The sequence below is a fragment of the Columba livia genome, chromosome 21, assembly GCF_036013475.1.
Source record: "Columba livia isolate bColLiv1 breed racing homer chromosome 21, bColLiv1.pat.W.v2, whole genome shotgun sequence".
Classification (NCBI taxonomy): domain Eukaryota; kingdom Metazoa; phylum Chordata; class Aves; order Columbiformes; family Columbidae; genus Columba; species Columba livia.
In genome coordinates, this window is record NC_088622.1 from 512,617 (window position 1) to 535,998 (window position 23,382).

Here is a 23,382-nt window from a genome sequence, read left to right on the forward strand (position 1 = left end):
TGATGAATTAGTGGCCTCAACGGAGCTCTGTGCCGAGTTCCTCTGCCTCTCCAGGACTGATGGGAGATGACAGCTAATATTTTAAAAATTATTATACTGTCTGCAGCACAGAGAGGCCCCTCAGTTGGGTTATTAAAGTAGATTAGCTGAATAACTTTCATTGCGTTTTCATACAACGACGTTTCTGTGAATGAGCGGGTCTGCACCCTTGGCCACGCAGAGGAGGAGCAGCCAGAACGGCCCACTGCTGGGAAAGGGTCCGAGAAACCAGGAGCAAAGGGAGCTGGTGCCAAAGCTGCCGCAGCCACAGCACGTGCTGCTGGGGCTCAGGCTTTTAAACCCAGCTTATTTTTCCTGTTATGAGCATGGAAGTGCAACTGCCTGAGGAAGCCCTGATTAAACCAAGGCTCACCATAATATTTGCTGGGAGTTTGCCAGCCTTGTAATGTGACATTACCGGGTATCTTCATTAGCTAAAATGAGTATTTAGAGCCTTTGCCAAATTGGACGCTGATAGACCCGTTTGTAAGTGGCTCGGCAGCGCCAGGCAAAGGCGTCTGCGTTAACATCGACACGGGGAGGGAGGGTGACGCTGAGTTTATGGCTGTGCGGTCTCTGCTCTCTGTGCTTTGCTACAACAGCACCCGAGAAACCCACCGCTCCATGGGCTGCCCCGGAGGGGAGGCCCCGCGGTCCAGAGCAGCTGCCGGCACCGCGGTTTGGGCCAGTGATGTTTCCACCTGAGGAATCAGAACCCCCCCGGTGTTCAATGCGCTGCCCTGGCATTTCCAGCTGGAAGTGTTTTGATTCTCAAGTCTGAAATGAGTTTTTATTTTGAAATGCATTATTCATTTTCTTCTGAAAGGTCAGGATCTAAATGAAATGCTTTAATTTACCTGATGTGAATTGCTGAGGCTCTGCCTTTGCCAGCGGTACCTGGCGCGGGCTGCGCTGGTGCCGGCACCGGCGCATGTCTGGTGCACAGAGCCACACGCGGTTCCTGGCACTCACCACCCAAAGGGAATAGGGTAAGGAATATTTATTAGGGCAATTACCCTTCTGTCTTGTCCTCTGGAAGTTCAGGGCCTGTACTTCTCTAAAGTGAGGTCTAAGATGTTCTTGTGCAGAGGAAAATCCCCTTTTGGTTATTAACATGTAGCCCAAATACGGCACCAAAGTCCCAGCACTGGAGTTGGGAGGTTTATTCCCCATTTCTCCCACATGTCTCCCTGAAAGCGCAAAACTGACTCAATAAAACACCAGTTTAACGGCTGCAAGAAAAGCTGCTCTTAATGGATTCCTTTAAGATTGAGGCTGCCAAATACCAGGCTCAGAATCCTTTCTGCAACAAGAGCAACTATATTAAGTGCACTCAATCAAAACCAGGCTGAGGGTTCCAGGAGTGAAACAATGGCTGTAGGAAACGCATTTTATGAGCGTGTCCCGCAGGAAGGGGCTGGGGGAGCTCCCGCTTGGCCGGGACCTGCAGGGCAGCGCCAAACTGGGTCTGAGCAGGTCCTGGGGGGGGATCATTCCTCGGGGCTCCAGGGGCTGATACCCGACAGTGCTTGGAGCAGAGGGACTTGGATGCTCGAGGGCTGCAGCAGCTGGACCACAGCGAGGGGACGCTCGGCTGGGGACGCTGGGGGCTGGGGATGATGCTCGGCTGGGGACGCTGGGGGCTGGGGATGATGCTCGGCTGGGGACGCTGGGGGCTGGGGATGATGCTCGGCTGGGGACGCTGCTCACCAATAACTCATCAAAAATCCACCATGATACAGGTCCACTGCTCCCCGGTGGAACTCACGTCCCACCCGGGTGTAAAGTTGAGCGGAGCTTCAGAATTTGCAGCGCCCCAAGGGCTCTGGGGGTCTTTGCTGGGACTTTCTGCACCGTCGGGTGATGGAGACGGATGCTGGTTTTGCCTCCTGCAATAAGACCGGTTTATTAGGTTCTGTAAACACATTCAGCTGGTACATGAGCGTGGACTGTGCCAGGAGGTACGGCTTATCAAATGTCACGCAGATCTTATCTCGGGGGAAACATACTTCGATAATTAAATTAAATCAAAAGTCCTGGATAAAAGCCTCGGAGGCTCCGTCCTTCTGTTTATCTCCGAAATACGCACAGGGCGGGAGATGGAGCGAGAGGCGCGGGGGCTGGGCCAGGTCTCTGTTTTACTGTGGGTCCCATGGGTCACAGAGTGTCTTATATGTCCGTGCTTCATGTTGTCTCCTAAGGAAAGGTGTGGTGTCTCTATAGGAAGGAAGATGCTCTGAGCTCCATCGGCACGGACCATCTGCCCCCTCGCTCCCAATTAACAGGCAAATTCAGAAAGAAAAAAAAAATCAAAGTATTTTCACGAACAATTTGCACACAGAAAAAAAGGGGCCAAATGAACTAAAGAGATCCTTGGCTGCGCAGGCTCGGCTCCCTGCCTGCGGGCAGCAGGTTCTCCAGCCTAATGGTCTCAATACTCCGCTGGCACCCATTTTGGGAGCAGCATCCCCCCCGCTGCTCCCTAATGCAGCTCATCTCCCGCCGACGGCTCCCGGGGCCGCGGCCAAGCCGCTCGGCACATTAAAGCCTCGCTCGGTGCCCGTTTCCATGGAGACCCCAGCGATGCTCCTTCCTCCTCTGGAGCGATGTGGAGGGACCACGTGGGGTGGCTGGGGGGGTGTTGGGGGTCCCCGAGCATCTGGGGGCTCCGCAGCCGCATTTGCTGTGTGCTGCTGCTGCCAGACCTGCTGCCCGTGACGTTGTTCTCGCACATGGGAGCTGATCCCCGGGTGCTCGGCAGCGCGTGTCCCAGGTGGGGACCAGCCTGACCCTTACGCTGAACAAGAATCACATTGGTCTATTCGCAGCATCTTTGTTTAAACTACGAACAGTCTTTCTAGTTGAAAAACAGGTTTCCCGAGAGCCCGTGTGTTGCACGGAGCTGTGCGGCCAGGCTGGGCCATCGCGGGCGCTGGGTCCGGTGCTGGAAATGCCCTCACGGGCACAGCCGAATTAGCAAATAGCTGTGAGATCTAAGAAATGATAGTAATTACAGGAACAAAATTGTTATTAATGTACTAATTTACCTGGGAGCCGGGCTTTATGTAATTACACTCCGGGATCAAGATAAGGTTAATGCATTTACCTTCCTGGGAGTTTATAGACATTAGAATCGTTCTCGCCCCCACAGGGGATGAGCGCGGGCTCCTGGCGCCGCAGCCGCGCAGAGGGACCCGCAGCCCGGACCTGCTCACGCTTGGCGTGTTCAGACCCTGCAAACACCTCCGAAACCTCCGGATAGTGGTGAAAAGCTTCTGCGGGCATGAGGTGACCAGTCCTTCAGCGGCTCCAGCTGCCACCGCTGCGCGGCCACCAAGTGTCACCGGGGATGTGTCTCCCGGTGCGTCGCGGGAGGACGGCGGCAAGCTGGGCAAGGGCAGAGCAGCCCTAAAAATACATCTCTGTATGCGCCCCTGGTATATTTTTGGCCGCTTCATTATTTGACACACATGCTGCCGGTTAACAGGCTGCAGAGACCTGAACACAGGTGACCTTTAAGAGCAAGGGAAAGGTCTAATAAGGTCTCATCAGGCCTCAAGGATCCCTCAGATTGGCCTTTTTGCTAATTTACAGGGAAATAAATGTGTGGGTGTTGTGGGGAGCCCGAGTGGACAGGAGAGGAAACCAGGAGGAGCCAGCGGAGCCCGGCAAGACCTGCAACGGTTCCCCACAAATCAACGTGGAGATCGATTCCTCTCTTTAAACGCGAAGGAAGGACGGTGCTGGCGGCACGTCAGGCCCGTTTAACCGCGCCGTGTAAAACCGTTTGTACAACAAACACAAGTTTGAGTTATGTGTGTTATTTTTGCTAACTGTTTGCACATGGCTGAACTTCATGATGACAGGAGTGAGTAACTGTGCAAGGTTATGCAAATGAAGCACTTAATTAAGTAGGAGTCCTAGGGAATAAATTCCGGCTCCACCACGTGCCCCGTGTTTCGCCAGAGCCGGGTGACGGCTCCGGACCCGGGCACGGTGCTGCGCTTCGCAGCGCTCCGGCGCTTGTCCGGGGCTTCGCTGCCTCACCTGCTTTTCAGACACCCATTCCCATGAAATACCGGCTCTCCTGCTGCACGGAAAGGCTCTTTCATTCCAATCCGCAGCAAAGAATGATGAAATCCATTACCACCAGCACAGCTCCCGGGAGCTCGTATTTCCTCCTGGAGACCGATACCTGGGGGGCCGCCGGCTTTTGGGGGATCTTCCATCTTCTGAAGAGCCACATCATTTAGATAAAAGAGCTTTGGTAAATTCCTGCCTTTTTCTTTTCTGGTGTTCAAAATCCCCCCATGCTCCTGGTCCTTCACTGCTGCCCTTTCCTGTGCTCAGCCCCCACCTTCACTCATCGGCTTCTCCCTCATGGGTTATTAATTGCGGGGGACTCATTTCACCTCTTGTCAGGCGATACAAACCCATTGCTCTGGGTAACCGCGCTGGCCCCGCCGCGGTGGCGCTGACCCGGTTTGCGGCCGGGCTGCGGGGAGGGGGCCCTGGGGGACACGCAAAAAGGCCGTTCTGGGGGTGGGGAGGGACTCGGGGCGGGGGCTGCTCTGTTAATCCGAACTCGCATTGCACAGACGGGAGCGAGGAGCGAAGCCGCCACCGAGCGCCGTTTGACGCTCCCTGAGCGTTTCGCACGCTAAGAAAGGAAAAATCAAATCCTGCTGGCAGTTAATGGAGCGTCTGTTAAAAATATCCCTTCCCCATGTGCAGAATTGAACGTTACTCCTCTTCTTTCCCATCCCTGACAACATTCCCTCGTTTATTTCCCAGCGCACGTCCTGGACGCGGACACCGGGGGTTTGCGCATCGCTGCCCTGCGTCGTGTCGAAGCCCCTGGTGCGGGTGCCGGAGCATCCTCCCCGGGGTCCGACAGATGCTTTGGTTGAAAGCCGACCCCCCAGAGCCGGTGTTTTATTTCCCGGGGAGGCCGCCCTGGGGTTTGCGGTTTGCCCCGCAGCCGGCAGCGTTCAACTGACCAGAGCTCTGCCGCAGGGTCCCGGGGGCGACTGGGGCGGCCGAAATGGCTCGTTTGGGGAAGTCGCAGCCCAAACCGGAGCCATCTGTGCCGCGGCCATCCGGCACGTCCCCAAGCTGTCCCTCACGCTAAATCACCTCGCTGTCACAGCCGTGCTTGTGTCCCCCGCTGCGGGGACACCGGGCAGAGCACCGCGGGGACGGCACCTGCGCCCTCCCCTGCGCCCGCAGCTTCCTCAGCACGGGGCAAATATCGGCTGAACAGCCCCAAACAAACACAACCCAGCAAGAAAAAGAGCAAAAAAGAGCAAAAAATAGCAGCTTTGGTGCAAGTTTTATTTTTAGCTCTCTCCAATGCGAAAAAACAAATTAAAGACAGTATAAACCCCACCCCCAGAATGCAAAGAGTTGGAAGCCAAATGTCACCGCAGCTTCGATCCTCCGGAGGAAGCGCTGGTGCTATCAGTTTAGAAGCATTAGATTTGCATATTCATGTCCCCTAATTTGCTCTTCGGGGGCTGAAGTCTAATAACTGATGAAGAAAATCTTCCTGTGCGTGCAGAGGAAACCCTGATTGTGTCACAGATGCGTTAGGAAAAATAATCAGACATAAATACGTGTCCATCGCAACAAAAGCTGCCTGCAATTAAAAAGTTTGCAAAGACAAGCATCCCTTTATTTGCCCTGATGCGGGGCAGGGGGTGCTGGGGCTGTGCGGGTTTGGGGGTCGGACGCAGCTCTTCGCCCACGTTACCAGCACAAGCCGAAAGGTCCTTGATGGGGCTGGACCCGGCGGCTCCGGCAGCCGCGGCCAAGTGACGAATCCCTTCTGCTCACCTTTAATTCAATTTCTTTGAGCAGCACAACAGCTCGGTTTTATGCCTGCCATTTATCGAGCATTAACGCTATTGGCATTGTAGTTGGCAGGGGTATCGATTACCACAGGGCGGTGAGGGATGTGGGGGCGGCTGCTCAGCATCCTGCTCCGCACCCCGAGAACGGGGCCGCACAGGACCCGGCCGTGCGGGACGCTGTCGGAACTGACGGGACGGGAGACGAGCCGGTGCCACCGCTGCACTTGGTGTGGATTTTCCATGGCTGTCAACACCGTCTGGCTGCCAAACGGGGACATTCCCCCCAGCTGAGGCCCAGATTTCACGGAAGGGCGGCAGTTTCAGGCCGAGCTGCAGGACTGGTTTGAATGTGACGGCAGAGGCGAGCTTGCTGGGCCCCGTTATCCATCTCGAACGCCAACTCCTCTTAAGAAAATAATAAAGAAAAAATCTTCCCTTTATTTTCTTTCAGCTAATACATTTTAAATAAATTATATGATTAAAAATGTTAAAAGTTTAATCGGCTCTCCTATTGTGCTGAAGTTCAAAAGGAACGTTTATCAGTCATGAGGCTGGTCCGCAATTTGTATGTGCCGCTGAAAGCTTTTTAATTCACTCAACAGGAAACAAGGAGCGGAGTTGATTAAAGGAGAGCGGGTGATTTATTCCGGCACGTCGGGAAGTTGCAGCGCTGACCGGTCCCTCCGCCGTCCCCGCTCTGTCACCATCACCAAAGCCACGGAGCATCCCCGGCACCGAGGGCGCGAACGGGACCTCCTGTCTGCCTGTACGGGATCAGCCCAGGCTGCCCCTCCCCCAGGTCAGTCTGGTTGACAGCGAGTAAAATCCTCACAGATTTCATGCCATTTTAAAAAATTGAATTAAATTTTCCAATTAAATGGAGCAGGGCTGGTCCGTCACAGTCTGGGTTTCGGGGAGCCGGGCTCTGCGTCTGGGGGGGCTCCGTGCTCTAGTTACTCATTTGTTTGTGGTCGCGGCTAAGGGTGTGGGTCCCGTGCTCCGCGCTTCCCTCGCTGTTCAAAAAACAGCGCTGAGCCCCAAAGTTGGGCAGTGGAGCCCAAGGTTGGGCAGTGGAGCCCAAAGTTGGGCAGTGGAACCTGTTGCATCAGGCGGCAGCAGCGAGATGCCCGCAGCATCCCCAGGACCTCAGGTGAAGGATGCTGCACAAAAAGCCAAATGCACTTCATTACTGTTATTGAGAAAGTTAATTCCTATGTGGCACTATATCGTCAGCAGCAAAATAAGCAATAGCTGACATCCAGGTTGTTCTGACAGCGAGCCTGCAGCCATTTTACATACGAAACCTCTCCAGCACGGCGACGTCCTCTCATCCATCTCCTGCGCTCCCTTTCCCCTTTTCTCCGCCCGTCCGGGCCCCGGGAGCACGAGCGGCGGTGGTCGCTGAAGGGTTAAGAGCCTGTTTTCCCACTGCCACTCTTCCTTCTGCAGGGAAGACAAATGATTCATTACGTTCCCCATCATTCTCTCTGATGCCTGGCTGCCTCCCATCGAGATGTCGGGTCTGCACCATGGAAAGTCATTAACGTGGCCTCCAAGAGGAGCCGTGGAGAGCAGCGTTTCCTTTTTGTACGTGGTGATTCATGCCAGGGGCAAACCATTATGATCAATTCCAGTTTTCCTTCAGATCTTTACAAAAATGCCTCCATACAGAGACAAGGCGTGAGGATATAAACAACGCTGCCCAGCTTTTACAAGGCAAAGGAGAGAAAACTCCGTGACTGCAAAAGGTTTTGCAAAGCGGCAGCATGGAGGGACACGAGCAGCGACGCTCTGCTGGCGGCTTATTGAGGGACTGTCCTCCCTGGAGGTAAATACTGAACCCACCTTCTCCTGGGCAACACCTCCCTCCCGAATATCATGAATTACGATATTGGATTTAGCGCAGAGTCCGGCAGCTACGGGCAGGGCAGTGCAAATGCAAAGAGCAGAACGCAACCCTTCCCATCGGAGGTTTATAGCAAGAGCTATAAAATCTACGGCAGAAAACACTCTGAGAGGGGCTGGAGCTTGCCCCTAAAAGTGCCCCGTTTCACCCACAGAGGGGCTCGTGCTGCACCTACGACACGCGGTTCCAGTAACGCGGGGTGTTTGCGATACAGCGCAGCCTGGCTGCGCCAGAGAAATGCTCCGGCTTTTGATGCCCGGATCTGGAGATCTTCAGATGGCACAAGCGAGGTAGATCCAACAGCGCCGGTCAGCCGAGACCTCCCGGGTCTGGGGACTGAGCCGCGGAGGCTCCGGCACCGCGGGGCTCGGCAGGGGGCTGATTCTCCCAGCCAGACTGGGGTGCGCTCGGCGGGACTGAGCACGTGGAGCTGGTCACAGGGCGCGTCTGTGAACACCTCGGAGCCGAGTCAGTCCTGAGAGCCTGTGCGCTCCGCAGGGCCCGCCTGCTGGGACACAGCAATAGGCGTGATTAACAGCGTAGAAATATATATAAAATACAATAAATAAAGAGCAATGTGTGTTTCAGCTTCTTTCTGAAGGGCTGGGTTATTCCTGTTATTATTGTTACCTGTCCTGTCTTGGGCTGCTCTGGGCACCGGCAAGAGCTTGAGATGGAATGGAAACGGCACATTTCCGGGTGGAGGCGGCTGCGGGAGAGGGGAGAAGTTCACCACCGGCATCCCCGCGGCATCACCGGGACAGCAGCACCGGCAGCATCGCCCGCGGGAGCCGGGTCCCTGCAAGCACCTCGCTCCCGGTTTGTTTTGATGGGCAGGAGCCATTCCTGTTCACAGACGTTTAATGTAATGTGGGAATTAGTAATTTGTGATAGTGGCTGAAATAACTTTCAAATACATGAAACATAAATACAGCAAAAGCGGAGAAATGAGCCATAACTCTCCCTAATGGAAACCCGGCCTCCCCGCTCTTTATGGTGCGGGAAAAAAATGGCCCCACTATTTTCAATCATTAATTTTGTATTGCCCGAACCGTGGTGCTGCTGGTTTCCAAAGCACTTTTTGCAAAATAATGAGGCTATTTATTAGTAGCAACAAGGCTGCACAGAAAGAGGAGTCGAGATAGTTTCTATAGTAACTCCCGGCTCAAACATTTGACACCGGCCCCGGCGCAGCGGAGCAGCCCCCGGGCCCGCGGTCGTTTGTCTCCGTCCCTTACAAGACCCGCTTGAAGCCACTGCAAGTGCCATATGCGTGGCTGCAGGAGCTGACTGGTCATAGGGCAACAGCTCCGCTTTAGGTTTTCTTTATTTGGCAGCATTTCCCCAGTAAACACTGTTGGGAAGGTGGGAAAGGAGCCACGGCCCCTGCCAGCCCGGCGAGGGGACGCACCGTGGTCCCAGGCCCCGGGACAAGATGCAACAGGTCTTTACCTCCATCTTCTTCCTCGTTTGTGGGTCACGTTTTCGAGGGGCATAAATAGACATTCTCAACCCCTCGTGCCCCTCCGAGCAGGGGCAGAGGGGGCCGGTGGCTGAGCGCAGGCTGGCGATGGCGATCCCGATGTCACCGGGAGCACCGGCCACCCCGGCTCAGAGAAACCCGATGCTGGCCTCTGCATGGCAGCAGCATTTCCAGAGTAATTGGATTTGGCCATTCGGTTACCTCCACAAATAAGGGAAAACACAATTATCCACATTGGCCAGTCAGACACCCTGGGAACTAAGGACAAATTCTATTTTTCTTCTACGCAGCTCTACAAATTGTTTGTATTGAGTTAGAAAACGATAAAATCCCTGGCACCGCGGCACTCACAGGTTCCAGCAGACGAAGCGGGCGGCAGCCCTGTGAGGTGCTGCAATGGCTGTCTCTTCCTTCCAGCACCAGCATGGGAGCGGGGACCGCGGCGTTCCGCGGCACAGCATCCGCCGGCAGAGCTGGGACCTGGCACATGCCATCCCGCGGTGCCGTTGGCTCCGGAGTGCACCCCCTGGAATGGACTCCACTCCCCACATCCACGACGGGGGGGCTGCAGACCCCCATCTCTCACCGGCCGGCACTGGGCAGCAAACTCCAGAGGAGCACAGGTGCCTGGGGATCAGGATGAGGCCGAAATTACTGAGGAAACAGTCACTCACCTGGTCCTGCGCGACAGATGGACAAACGGGGCTGAGGAGGAGGATAAATCAGCCCCGACCTGTTGGTGTTTGCGTCCTCCAACCCGCACTCCGGCTCGCCGGCTTCTCCCATCCCCTGCAAAACCGTTATTAAAGTTGGCAAGCTATCATGAGAAATAAGGATTTATTGTGGCGTAATTTCCCAGGAGGGACAGAGATTAATGCTGAAGAGAGAAGAACCAGCATCCGTTTTCTGTTTGGGGAGCACAGGAGCTTTTCACCCCCCAAGTTCCTGCGCTCCTGCCGGGAGCTGCAGCGGCACAGCCGGGGGCACGGCCGGGGCTCCATCCCAACCCTGCTGTGGTGGGATGGGTGTGGTGGGTGCAGAGGGTGCAATGGGGTGCGATGGGTGTGGTGGGTGTGATGGGTGCGGTGAGGTGTGATGGGTGTGGTGGGTGGGATGGGTGCGGTGGGTGGGATGGGTGCGGTGAGGTGTGGTAGGGTGTGGTGGGGTGGGTGCGGTGAGGTGTGATGGGTGTGTTGGGTGTGATGGGGTGCGATGGGTGTGGTGGGTGTGGTGGGTGCAATGGGTGTGGTGGGTGGGATGGGTGCGGTGAGGTGTGATGGGTGTGGCGGGTGTGGTGGGTGTGGTGGGTGCGATGGGTGTGGTGGGTGCGATGGGTGTGGTGGGTGTGGTAGGGTGTGGTGTGGTGGGTGTGGTGGGGTGCAGTGGGTGTGGTGGATGGGATGGGTGCGGTGAGGTGTGCTGGGTGTGATGGGTGTGGTGGGTGTGGTGGGTGCGATGGGTGTGGTGGGTGTGGTGGGGTGCAGTGGGTGTGGTGGGTGCAGTGGGGTATGGTGGGTGCGGTTGGTGCAGTGGGTGCAGTGGGGTATGGTGGGTGTGGTGGGTGCAGTGGGTGCGGTGGGTGCGGTGGGAAGGCAGGAGGAGCATCCCGGGGCGCAGACCCCGCAGCCGCAGGAGCGCAGGTGGGCCCGGCAGCATCCAGCCCGTGCCCGCCGGGACAGCCCGGTGCCTGCGGCAAGGGGAGAGCAGGAGCACGGGAAAAGCTGCAGAGAAGATGGATGGCACAGCCGCTTATTGATTTCTACAGAGAAGAAGATAATCTGCGGGCTGAGGAAGCTGTCATCGCTTGCAGACACAGACCAAAGGGCTCTCACAAAATCCCTGGTTTTGTTTCTGCTCTTCATGGCCGTGATTTGGGGGAGGAGGGCATACTTGTAACGCGTATTTCAATTTGGGCTGCAAAACTTTCATCATTATAATTTCAATTAAAATTGCTCTTTGAAGCAGTTTGTCTTCAGGCTCAGCCACACGAATCTTTGCTTTCATGGACATGGAAAACTTGAATAATCAAACCAACCCTGTTTACCCGGCCCCGGCTCCCGCCCCACGGGGTCCCGGCCCATGGGCAGCAGCGCCGGGTGTCACGGTCCAGAACCAGCAACACTTTGGCGGGAGAGCTGAGGGGCAGCGAGAGCCCCGTCCGTGCCCTCCCGGCTTCGGGCAGCTCCACCTGTGGGAACTGGGGACGGGGACCCTTCCCGAACACTCACAGCACCCCCGGCCGGGCTGGGGATCCCCAGCTGGACCATAAATACACAGGAGGTGGAGATCATTCAGCACTTCTATAAGACAAACTGGTGTTCAACACTAATTTATGGATATACTATATTATCTAACACAAATGTAAATAGGATTTAGGAAGAGACATCAGGAGAGGCACCTACAATCGAGTCCAATCTTCTTCGCAGAGAAGAAACGTGGGAAAGGTGCCTGATAATTCATGCATCTGTGTGTCCCATTCTGTCCTCAGGAACGTGGATCCCAGCGGCTGTCGCTCGTCCTTCATAACTGCTCACAATGTCATCTTTCTAATGAAAATTAAGTGCTTTGGTTGTACTAAATCGAAGCTGTGCGGACATGTCTAATTGCAGCGTGGGGAGATGGCAACCTCGTTTGAAAGGAAGCGGTCCCGCAGGACCCAGCACGGGCTCTTCAAACACGACGGACGCCACGGGCTTAGAGGGACTAAAAATATTTCTCCTGCATCTGCGCGAGACGTTTCATTTCCTCTTCATTTTCTCTAATTTTCTTTGTCTTCAGCAGTAACCGATTTGATGCATCCTAATTACGGGCACATCTGCCCGCTCTGTGCTCCCGGCTGACCCGCTTTTCCCTCACGTACAGTCGCCCCCCAGGAGCCCACGGCATGTCAGGGTCACCCCATCGGGACCCTGCGGCGTGTCGGGGGTCACCCCATTGGGACCCTGTGGCAAGTTGGGGTCAACCCATCGAGAGCCCACAGTGTCCCATTGGGACCCGGTGGCGTGTCGGGGTCACCCCATTGGGACCCGGTGGCGTGTCAGGGTCACCCCATCGGGAGCCCGTGGCGTGCCGGGGTCACCCCATCGGGACCCAGTGGCGTGTCGGGGTCACCCCATCGGGACCCAGTGGCGTGTCAGGGTCACCCCATCGGGAGCCCGTGGCGTGCCGGGGTCACTCCATCGAGAGCCCACAGTGCCGGGGTCACCCCATTGCTCCTCGGCTCGCAGGGGTGGGACAGGGCTTGATTTTCGGGTCAGCCATCACTTCTGGAAAGCCTGTGCAAATCCAGTGCTCAGAAGCCATTTATTCTGCTTCTAATGTATGAGAGTGTTTTTCAACCTGATCTTAAAGAAAATCTACCCTCACATTGAGGCTAAAAGCAAATCCCCGGCAAGATTAGGTTAGCCTAGAAAAACTCAGCTCAGAAGCAATTACCCGCCGCTTCCGAGGTGTTTTGTCTCCTGGCATAAGGAAATCAAAATCCCCAAGTACCGATTCATGGGAAGAAGCGGCTGCGCTACAAGAACAAAATGCGTGTTGTGTCCTTTCTTTAATCAAGTTAATGGTCATCATTTCGCATGTTAATGTCTCCTCAGTGGTCCATCAGCCCTACAGCTGCAGAGGCTTCAATCCTGCACCGTTTACCTAAGAGACCCAATTACGCGCGTTCCTCCGAACACGTAAACGAACCCCCACCGCAGAACCCCCACCGCCGGCCGCTCCGGCCGCTGAAAAGCTTTTCTCTGGCATCACAGATGGTGGGCAATCATTTCCAAGCTTTGGGTGAAAGAGTGAAGAGCGGAATGTCTTGCGTCCCAGTTCCCTGGGTTCCCTGGGAGGGCTCAGGAGGGGCTGTGGGGACACCGGGGTGCTGGGGGGTCATGCCCGCTGACACACCGGGACACCCAAACCCGGCGGGAGAGGATGGATGGACAGAGCAGCCTCGCCAGAGGCTTGACAGCCGCTCACAATCTCCAAGGGCTGCGAGATAAGGGGCTGCCAGGGAAAAGCCGCACCAGAGAGATAAGAGAGCTTATTCCGTTCAATTACTGGGCAGATAAGGCAGCGCTGGCAAGCCGGGCTCTCCTAATCCACGGCAGCGAGCCGCAGAGGGTTGGCTCTTCCCAACGAGCCGTCTCCAAATGAACCATCCCCACGCGGCTGCGGGCAGCCGGCCGCCCCGCTGAACCTCCCGCCAGAGACCCTACGGGCCCGAGGCTGCTCGGACTCACATTCCGTGTGAAACGTGGCCCTGGCATTTCCCACAACCTCTGCACAGAGGCCGGGAGGGGGCCCGGTGAGGTCTGCTGGGTGGCTGGGGTTGGGATGCGCTGTCGGCGGGGAAGACAGCGGGAGCACCATGGCGAGGTTGTCCCCCCGCAGCAGCAGCGTCTTCTGCCTATGGTTTCACCTGGTACCTCTGATTTACCTGCACAATTAGCAGGAACGATAAATCTGCAGCTGCAGTTAACCGCATGCACAGGACTGAAGATGGTTATCGAAGCCTTTGCTGCACTGTCACCCTCACTGGTGGCACAGTCTGGTCCCTGGCCCTGTAAAGCAATGCAGAGCATCCCCAAGCACTCGCTGGGCTGATCCGGAGGCACAAACGAGCCGTCCTTCCAGTGCCCGGAACCGCGCACGCTCGGGCTGCGCCAGGACACAGTTCTGTGCTTTGGGGAAACTTCCTCAGATTTCTAATTATCACAGGCAATTAAGACTTTAATTCTGCCAGGCTCCAGCTGCCGCCGCTGGCGCAGCTCCAGCGCAGGGTTGCACCGCGGCTCCAGGAGAGGGACCGGCCACCGCGGCTCCTGGCAGGAGCAGCTCATGCTGCACACAAGTGGCCCCTGGGGACACGTCGGTGGCCCTGGAGCTGGGCTGGCGGCTGGGGAGGCAGCTGGGGCTCCTGAGAGCCCGGCCGTGGGGGAGCCAGGACACGTGCCCGGGGAGTGCCCGTAAAATGCCAATTGCACCGTGAAAAGTCAATTATTTTATGGAAGGCAGAAGGATAAGGAGGAAAAACAAGAGCAGCATTAAAAATAGATCAAGGTAAGGAGGTGAGAGAGCTGGCTGGGGAACGGAGAGCTTGTGTGAGAAGCAGTGCCAGACTGGAGGGAGGAAAGGATCCGGCCAGGCGAGGACAGACGGACAAACAGCCCTCGGGACACCCCAGCGCTGTCCGGACAGCCCCGGCGCTGCGCTCGGTGAGGACACGGGATGCAGACACGGCAGGGAGAGCTGGGCCCTTCACAGAAAGCGGAATAAAGCAGTGGGGTCCTCCTGCAGCAGCTTTTCTCTTTACAAGCTGAACATTTCTTTCAGAGCTGCTCCAGCGCCGATACAGCTGTGACACGCGCGCGGGGCCGCGGCTCTCCCGGCAACATCGCCAACAAACATCGCTGCAAACACCGCAGGAACGCGAGCTCGGCCTCATCTGGCACCACACAATGTAATTAGTTAGCGCACATCAACCGGAGCCTGAAACACGGAACACAGAAATCACCCAACGAAACGGAAAACGAGAAAGCCTCACCCAATGAACGAGCTCTCTAAATATAACCAGTGCTGCAAAATCGTGTCAGAGAATAATTCATACGCAGAAATAGCTCTGAAACTCGGTGGACGCTTGAGCAACTAAATAGAGCAAACCCCAAGGAAACCGCACAAACACGACGGAGGCACGAGAGCGACACAGCAGCAGCGGCAGCGAACAGCCGAGCGCGTTCTCGCGGGCCGGCCGCGGCTCCGGGCTGCGGGGCAGCGAGGGACGGGCCCCCGGCACCAGCTCCCCGGACACCAGGCAAACAGCGCCGTCAGTTTTGTGTGCTATATACACATAGATATGTTCAGTCCTTTTGTTGCCTGGGCATGTTGATCAGCACATCCCGGGTGGAACAAACGCTTCGCCTGAGCAGCCCTTGGCCGAGGGAAACCTTGTAATTAAACGGGCTCTCCAGCTTCTTGCTGGGTGAGGGGCACGTTCAGGAAACCACCGGAGCTCAGGCAGGGGATGCGAGGATTGCATGGATCAGCTGGTTCCCCGCACCCCCAGCACTTTGAGGTTATTTTGGACACTTCCCTTAATTCGATTTGGTGTGACTGGATTTGATTAAAAGGTATTGATTGGGAGAGATGGAAGGGCTAAAATTGTGGCCATTTGTCAGTAGCCAGAAGCCTGTGAAGTCTCGTTAATAGAGCCGGGTGGTGCTGCTCGGCGCGCAGCCGTTGCTGCTCGGGAACAGCGCCAGGTGCCCCTGTGTCTCCGGTAAGATGCTCCCTGACACTCCAGTTTCAGCTCGCTGTCCACAGGCAGCTTCCCCAGCAGCTGTGACACACAAAAATCACAGAGCAGCATTTACTAGATCTTTAGCAGCACATTGACACAACTCAAAGGGAAAACGCGCCAAAAATGAGTAGACGTAAGTCTTCTGATGCGTTTGTATTATTTCCAGCACGCTATCACAGCTCCCAGAATGGGGATGTCAAATGGCTTCCTCTGAGCATTTTGTACGTCTCTAAAAATGAAATGGGCTGTGCTGATGCCTTCAGATGTCTAATGGGTGATGTGAGTGTGAAAGTGCCGCTCCATGCTTTGAGATGTCGCTACAGTAAATCAATCCTATTTTTGCTGCTTATACATGGCAGACACTTTCTCGGGCTCCTCGGGCAGGGAGGGGGACGGGAGCTGGGACGGGGCTGTGGCGGAGCTGGGACAAGCGAAGGTGCCGCTGGGCACTGCGCGAGGATCCACCGTCCCCTCCCCTCCAAAGCCCGTGCGCGGTGACTAACGCGGTCATCCCCAAAACGGACCACGAGCATCGCGGCACCGAAGTGATCTTGCATTTTCCTATTTACTAATCTTCAGCTTCTCCTCGTGACCTTTGCTTTAAAATGTTTCAATATAAATAATGCACTTCTGCGAATATATTCTTCTGATTATTTCCCAAAGCTCTGATTCTCCATGTGTGACGCTCCCTGAAGTGGTAATTCGTTCTCTTCCCTGGTAATTGCAATTTTAGAAATAGCTTTTTCAAATGTGCACAGCCTGATATCTTTTTAGAAGATATTTCCTCCATCTCCCCCTCCCTGACAGAGCTGCTGCCAATGGGGCAGGGGGGCTCGCAGACTCCGTCTTTCCACCAGGCACCTCCTAATCTATTAGGGCATCGACTAGGAGAACCTTAATAATTTCAGATTAGCTGCTATTAATTCCAGTTGCAACTGAGGTTTGGTTACTGCAGGCTGGGAAACCCGCTTGTGATACATGGGGGGAAAAAGGGACAGCAGCAGGGATGGACAAAGACCGGCACCCGTCACAGCTCAGCCCCGAGGCTCCGATCCTGGACACGCACTGCGGGTGAGCCAATAAAGCCACCATTCCCGCAGCCAGGGACCGGCTCTGGGCGCCGGGTCTGGCAGAGTGGGACCTCGGGTGGGCAAACCCCCCGGCACAGGCAGCAGCTCACGGCAGCCGCGGTGCCCAGCACAGGCTCCTTTCCCCGCTCGCCGGCCCTCACCGCGGTGCCGTGGCCCCCGCGCTCCAACCTTCTGCAGCCAGTCCAGAAAAATTGTTGGTGATTAATTTAAGCTGAAGGTTAAGAGCCAACATAAGCTAGAAAGTCAATGACTAATCTATTAAGCTCCCCGGTAACTTAATTTACATGTTTTTAATGATTACTTCCTACCTGGGCACTCTGAAAACTAATTGGACTTGAATCAATAAGTGCATTCAGAGGTGGACTCAAATTAATAAGTACCACTCATGTCTGCTTTTGGATGCAAAAGAAAATCAACCCTGGTTGTGGGGGCTCACTGCAATGCACGCGCTGCCGCCTCCGCCCGTTCAGGGGCGTCTGCTCTCTAACAACCAGGACGCATCGGCCCGAGGAGCCAGGTTCACCGTACCCTCTGCCATTTAGGAATTCAAGTCCCAATTAAGAGCTTGATGCACTTCTTGAAAATTGACTTTTTTCATCCATCGTAAAAGAAAAATTTGCTCAGGGCTTCCAATGGGGCTCTGGCCAAGCATCTCCCAATTAGTCAGTGCTGTTCTCGGGCAGCCGAGGGACCGGTGAGGCTGGTTCAATGGTTTCCTTGCTGTCAGGTCACGAGCTGAGCGTCCCTCCTCCTCCCCCAGTGCAGCTGCAGACTCCACCGGTGGCCATGGGCGTGCAGCAGCCAGCACACCTCTCAGCCTCGGGACTGAGCGCGGCTCCGGGCACAGGGGTGCTCAGCTCACCACCAGCACCCATTGCTCCCAGGGATGGTCACGGGATTTGTAATCGCCAGGGATGGATGTCATGGGGGGACGGGGACCCTGGGGCTGCAGCCGGGGCAGGAGCAGCTCACACCTATTCACATGCCGGTGGAAAAGATGTTGGCACTCGGATCGTAACACCCCGTCGGGTTTAAGGTGCCTAAAATTGGTGCAAAATAGCTGAGATGCCCTCTGCTCCTGTATGCGCCAGGAAAGCTCCTGCTTTGAGGAGACAAGCCTGGCGGTAAGGGAGGAAATGTGGCTGGAATGAAAAGCACCTACTTAAGAGATAACATGAGAGCCCTTTTAATGTAATTTAATGGCAAAAGGCAAAATGAAGCTTTGAGATGCGGTGCCTGTTCTCTACTTAAGGCGAGGATGAACACTTGTGGTGGATCAATCCACATGAGGACGGGGAGAAAAAAACCCAACACAGAGCGGTATTTATTCCCCTAAAAAGTCCGGCGTCTTCGCTAGAGCCGTGAGAAGAGAAATGGGCTCGCTGGCATCAGACGCACAGGGTGCTCCGGAGCGGCCGGGTCCCCGGGGCTCGTGCACCGCGGCGCCAGCGCCGCTCACACCGGGAGGGCAACCAGCGCGAGTTACAGACCGCACGAGCTCATCATAACGAAACTGAGAATTGCACAGTTTGCCATCAATTAACAGCCGAGCAAACAGAACACAGTGCTTGTGTAGGGGAAGATGCTTCCCCCTAAAGAACAGTTCTTTTAATGAGGCTCATAATAATACCCATTAATTTGTGTATGTCGGAATGTTCGGGTTCACAAATGAGGAAGGAAATAGCTTTGCGTTAGGGTTGACTCATACACACAATAGCTTCCCTGGTTCTCTGAAGCCTCAGATGGGTCATTGAGAATTTGTTTTACTGATTAAAAAAGTTTCTGGGAACAAATCTCACAAGCAGCAAAAGACCCGGAGCCTCCTGGCAAAGCACCCGCCGGGCAGCAGAGGGTCCGGGGTCCTGCAGCCCTTGCTGCTCCCTCCCCACACACTTTTCCCGCTGGATGCATCCCAAATTGCTGTTTCTGCAGACAGATGTGTGCAGCAGGACACCAGGTCCCTGTGCCCCGTGCCCCAGGCCGGGTGCTGGCTCGCTCCTGTGACTCTTCCCGGGGGGACACCCACGGAGATGTCCCCCAGGCCCCGGTGCAGTCTGCAGCCTGCGCAGTGGTTCCCAGAGCGGGAGCAGCCGAGCTCCAGCTGCTGCAGCCCGGAGCCAGACTCCATCGTCCCTGGCGAGGTGCGATGTCCAGGGGGTTCAGTGGCAGCACTGGAAATGCCATCGGAACCTTTGATTGGAGATCAGGGGTTGCCATTTACACCTACATGAAATGTTCCAAATTGATTGAGGCCAGGCCCAAATAAGCCCCGTGCCAGTGGAAACACAAGCAGCGGCACCTGCTGCATCCCGCTGCATCTCACTGCATCTCACTGCATCCCACTGCATCCCACTGCATCCCACTGCATCTCACTGCATCTCACTGCATCCTGCTGCATCCCACCACATCCCACCCAGCTGCCAGGAAGCCGGTGGCCTTACAGCACTGTTCCTCCTCTTCGGACAACACATTTGGGTTTTTCCTTCACCAAAGTTTCCCGGAGTGGCGCGTTGGCAGCGCGAGCTCTGCCCGCGCACCCCGACCTGCCGTGCCTGTTCACCCACGTGTCTCACAGCGCGGAGCATGAGGCTACAATGGCATTCGAGTGGCGTCGAGTGCTTTCAAGAAGATTACACCCGCTGAAGTAGTAATTAATGTTTGTTTTATTATGTTCTGGGGAATGATCGGCCAACAAGATAATTCAAACATGTTCCGATTGAACACTGTTTAAAGGCTGATTCATTGCAAACTGGCCCGTGCAAAGGACTAATAATTAAGAGAAAAGGCACAAGTAGGAGCATACTTGCTATTTATCTGCCTTTTATGTAATTAAAATGATGGAAATTGTGGCTTAATGAGTGGAAATTGGATGTGCTGTTGAGGGGTTTGCGTATCCTGTTTTCCTACCGAGCACCGTCTCCCAGCGCGTCCCTCCAGCGTGTCCCCAGCCGCGGGGCACAGCCGGCTGGCAAAGGAACCGGGGGACACGGCAGCAGGGGCACCGGCGGCACCGGCAGCGTTCCTGCTCGCCCGTGGCAGAGCTGCCACCAAACCCCAGCACGGCCGTCCGGCACGAGCGCTGCTTCCAGCAATTAATTCTTTCCTGATGTGTCATTAAATTATACACAGTGAAATTACTGTGTCACATTATATGGCAAATAAACCTCAATGAAGGCAGAACATGCAGCAGACTGAAAAACACCCGGTTTCACCCTGGGGCTGAGCGCTGGGAGGTGAAAGGAGGGAAAGGCTGCTCGGGAGCCGTGGGAGCTGCCGGTGGGTGCTGGTGGGTGCCAGCACTGCCAACCCACCGGGGACCCTCCTGTCACCGCGGGTGCCAAGCAGACCCCACACGCTGAGGGGACCCCACACACCAAGGGGTTCTCCCTCCGGCTCCTCGGGGAGCATCTTCCACCAGATGGAGCCTGCGGGCAGACGATGTCCCACCGGGAGGACGCTGGATGGCCAGTGGCTGTCTGTCCATCTGTCCACCCTGACGCACAGTGTTCTGTCCATCCTCTCTCTCAGCAGCCGGCACAGCCTTTAATCACAGATGATTTCTGCCAGCACTCAAGTGGCATGTAGAACTGCCCCACAGGGTGTTTTTGGGCTCCGCATCCCTCGCCCAGAACGCTGATGCTGCCTCAGTTTCCCCTCTCTGCCACGGCAGCGGCTCCGGAGCGGGGTGAGTTCATCTCCGCGCGTCGACAGCTCGCTGCTTCACCGCTTAATCCTGGGAGGGAAATGCAAACCCAGGACGGATTAAAGCCAACGCCAGAAGCTGAGGAGAAGCATCAGCAGCTGGCGGGGGCTGCGGGGCCCGGGCACCCCAAGGGCTCCCCCACGCGTCCCCCCGGGGGCTCCCCCAGGAACCCTCCCCGGTCCCTCTGAGCACGGCTGCTCCGCGATGCCGAGACGGTGCCGGACACCCCCACCCTGCCCTTATTTACTCCGATTTCCCCTGTCACCAAAGGGGGTGAAACAGCCCACCATAACCGTCCCCAACCACGTTCCGTGCCAAAACACGCACAAACGAGGGGAGGAAGAAATGGATCAATAAAACATTCAAGGAGCGAAGGAAAAAGGACAGAATAATGAGAGACTCATTTGTTTGCTTCCTTTGCAGGTCGCCTTAAAGGCAGGAGGACAGGAGAAAAACATCGAATATCTAATAAAAAATAAATAGATGGAGGAAAACAAAACCTCACCAAAACCTCGGCCGGGCAATCCGGCTAACCAGGCACAAAACTGCATCTTTCTCCTCTGGAAATGTGGGATAAGAGCCGTAACTTCGGCTTTTGGCTCAGCTGGATAATGTTGAGGCGCTGGTACATGGGACGAGGGTGGGGCGGCAGTGCTTCGTTAACGCCAATGCTTCATTAACACCAGTACTTTGTTAACGCCCGTATAAACCCAAAGAGGATCTGGAGAGCGAGGGGACAGTAAGGTGACAGGGGACACTCAGGCTGCCTGGGCCAGCCTGAGGAGATGGGAACGGCGTTCTGGGGATGCCGAGGAGACTCTTTGATAGGGAACAAGCTCCAGGGTCTATAACTTTTCGGCGCTCTCTGGGCAGGCCTGTGCCGAAGCCGCTGCCGCGATTGCCGTCACCGCGCTGCGCTGGATCTGAGGGGAATTTGTATTTGAACAATAGGTCAAATGTGAATTCACCTTTCCCCAGACATAGGATATTAGCTCCAATTTTGGAGGCTTTTAGCCTTCCTGCAGAAAGGGAAAAGAAAGAAAATCCTCACCGTCTAATTATGTTGGTTACAGGCAATCAGACTCCCAGTCATATTCTGATGACTTTTATTTGACACTGATTGATTACACTTTAATAGCTGCTCCGAGCACTTTCTCCAGTTGTGAGAAAAGAAGTTTTGGAGAGTTAAACTGAGCATTATGCGCTCAGAGATGGCTGCTCGCGGGTCACAGACGTCGCAGCCCAGGGACACTGTCCCCTCCATCACCCAGCCAGGGGACACCGTCCCCTCCATCACCCAGATTGGGGACACGATCCCCTCCATCACCCAGCCCAGGGGACACCGTCCCCTCCATCACCCAGCCAGGGGACACCATCCCCTCCATCGCCCAGCCCAGGGACACCATCCCCTCCATCGCCCAGCCCAGGGACACCGTCCCCTCCATCGCCCAGCCCAGGGACACCATCCCCTCCATCGCCCAGCCCAGGGACACCGTCCCCTCCATCGCCCAGCCCGGGGATGCTCCCACACTCATTCCTGCTTCCAGCCCAATAACTTGGCAGCTGCACTAATTTTCTCTGTTGCTTTGGCTTTTTATCCCAAACACTGATAAATATCCTGGGAAAACAAACAAACAAACAACGCCAAAATATAAAAGCATAAACCAACAAATAGCAGAAATCCATCTGATAAACTCTGCAGGGTAAAGATGTGAACGGAGGCGGCTGTACGTAGGCATCTGTAGGATGATGAAAGGCTTTCCAGTTCCCTACAGCAGGAGAAGAACACGCGCAGTAATGAAGCAGGGGCTGAGCCTGGCTTTAGGGGAGCTTTAGGCTTGGGCTGTGGGGATGCTCTGGCATCCCGGGGGGGCCGGCAGGGGCCGGGGAGCCAGACCTTGTAATAACCAGCCCTGCTCTAAAAGCAATATCAAGTACTTTTGGTTATCTGCAGCTGGAACACACTCGGCTTCAGATATTCCAGTCTATGTAATTGAATTATTTAGGGGCTGGCATGGCGTGATGAAATGGGCTTTCTTCCTATTTTTAGGTTTCCATCTACAGGGCTGGAAATTACAGCCATTAAAATGTTCTATTAGTAATGATATATAAAGGGGAAAAAACTGATCAGACTTTTCCAGTGCACATAGAGCATTAGGATATCATTAATTTTAATGATAGAGCCCCAAATTACAAAGCTATTACAATCATACTTGAAGTTTCCGAAAAAAAAAAGAATCATTCTAAATTATCACTAATGAGTAAAAAAATATTTAAATCATATTTAACGGACCTTAAAATTAGAGCCGCTGTGGCCGCGAGCTCATGGGGCTCCGGCTGCGCCCGCTCCGGTGCCGACAAACCAGCGGCCCGGGCGCGGGGCAGCGGGTGGTCCCGCGACGCTTCTGGAGGGGACAGGCGGCCCGGGGCTCCGTGTCACTGCTCTCAGCCCTCGCCACCGGGTTCCTGCTGTCCCGGAGCCCACGGCACCGTCCCGGAGCCCACGGCACTGTCCCAGCGCCGTGAGACGCGCACTCGGGTTACCGAGTTTTCCTCTCCCTGCCTTTGCAGCGTTAAAAGCGGTTCCCAAGTCCATCAGCTGCTGAGCGAAAACTATAATTACCAGCCGTGCATGCTCTACAGTAACAGCAATTAACGTCCCTTGGAGGACTGGAGGTTTTTATCTCGGTTTTCTGTTAAAAAATAAATGACTGAGGAACAAAGACTTTCAGCAGAGCAGATGGGGAGAAGAAACTTAGAAAGAGAGGTCCCAGAGACCAGAGGAAAGAAACCCCAACAAACAGGGGCCCGTGTTGGCAGATCACCCAGCTGCACTGGCCGGGGTGCAGCTTCTCTGGGTTACTAAACGCCTGTGTCGTTACCGCTTTAACCTCCAGCCTCACAGCGACACAACCTGCTGGCAGAAGCTGTTTGGGAAAAGGGCGTTAAATGGAGACACCTCTCTCAGGAAAACCCCCCAGCTGCATCTCCCCCAGTGCGCTGGCTGCGGCCCCACAGC

General features: G+C 55.4%; 1 protein-coding gene across 2 annotated transcripts in view; it reads right to left on the reverse strand.

The window, feature by feature from the left end:
• Positions 1–5,359: 5,359 nt before the first annotated feature.
• The window catches only part of LOC102085351 (uncharacterized), a 35,946-nt gene continuing 17,923 nt past the window's right edge, over positions 5,360–23,382 (reverse strand). The window contains exons 4-7 of one of the 2 annotated variants that reach the window (XM_065037832.1): positions 10,014–10,069; positions 9,632–9,907; positions 8,428–8,506; positions 5,360–8,302 (exon numbers count right to left, since the gene is read on the reverse strand). In XM_065037832.1, coding sequence (XP_064893904.1) covers positions 8,267–8,302; positions 8,428–8,506; positions 9,632–9,907; positions 10,014–10,069 — 447 coding nt within the window. In that variant the 3' untranslated portion in view covers positions 5,360–8,266. Of the gene's footprint in view, positions 8,306–8,427; positions 9,908–10,013; positions 10,070–23,382 lie in introns of those variants that run through there. The other variant, XR_010467473.1, reaches the window with a different exon arrangement.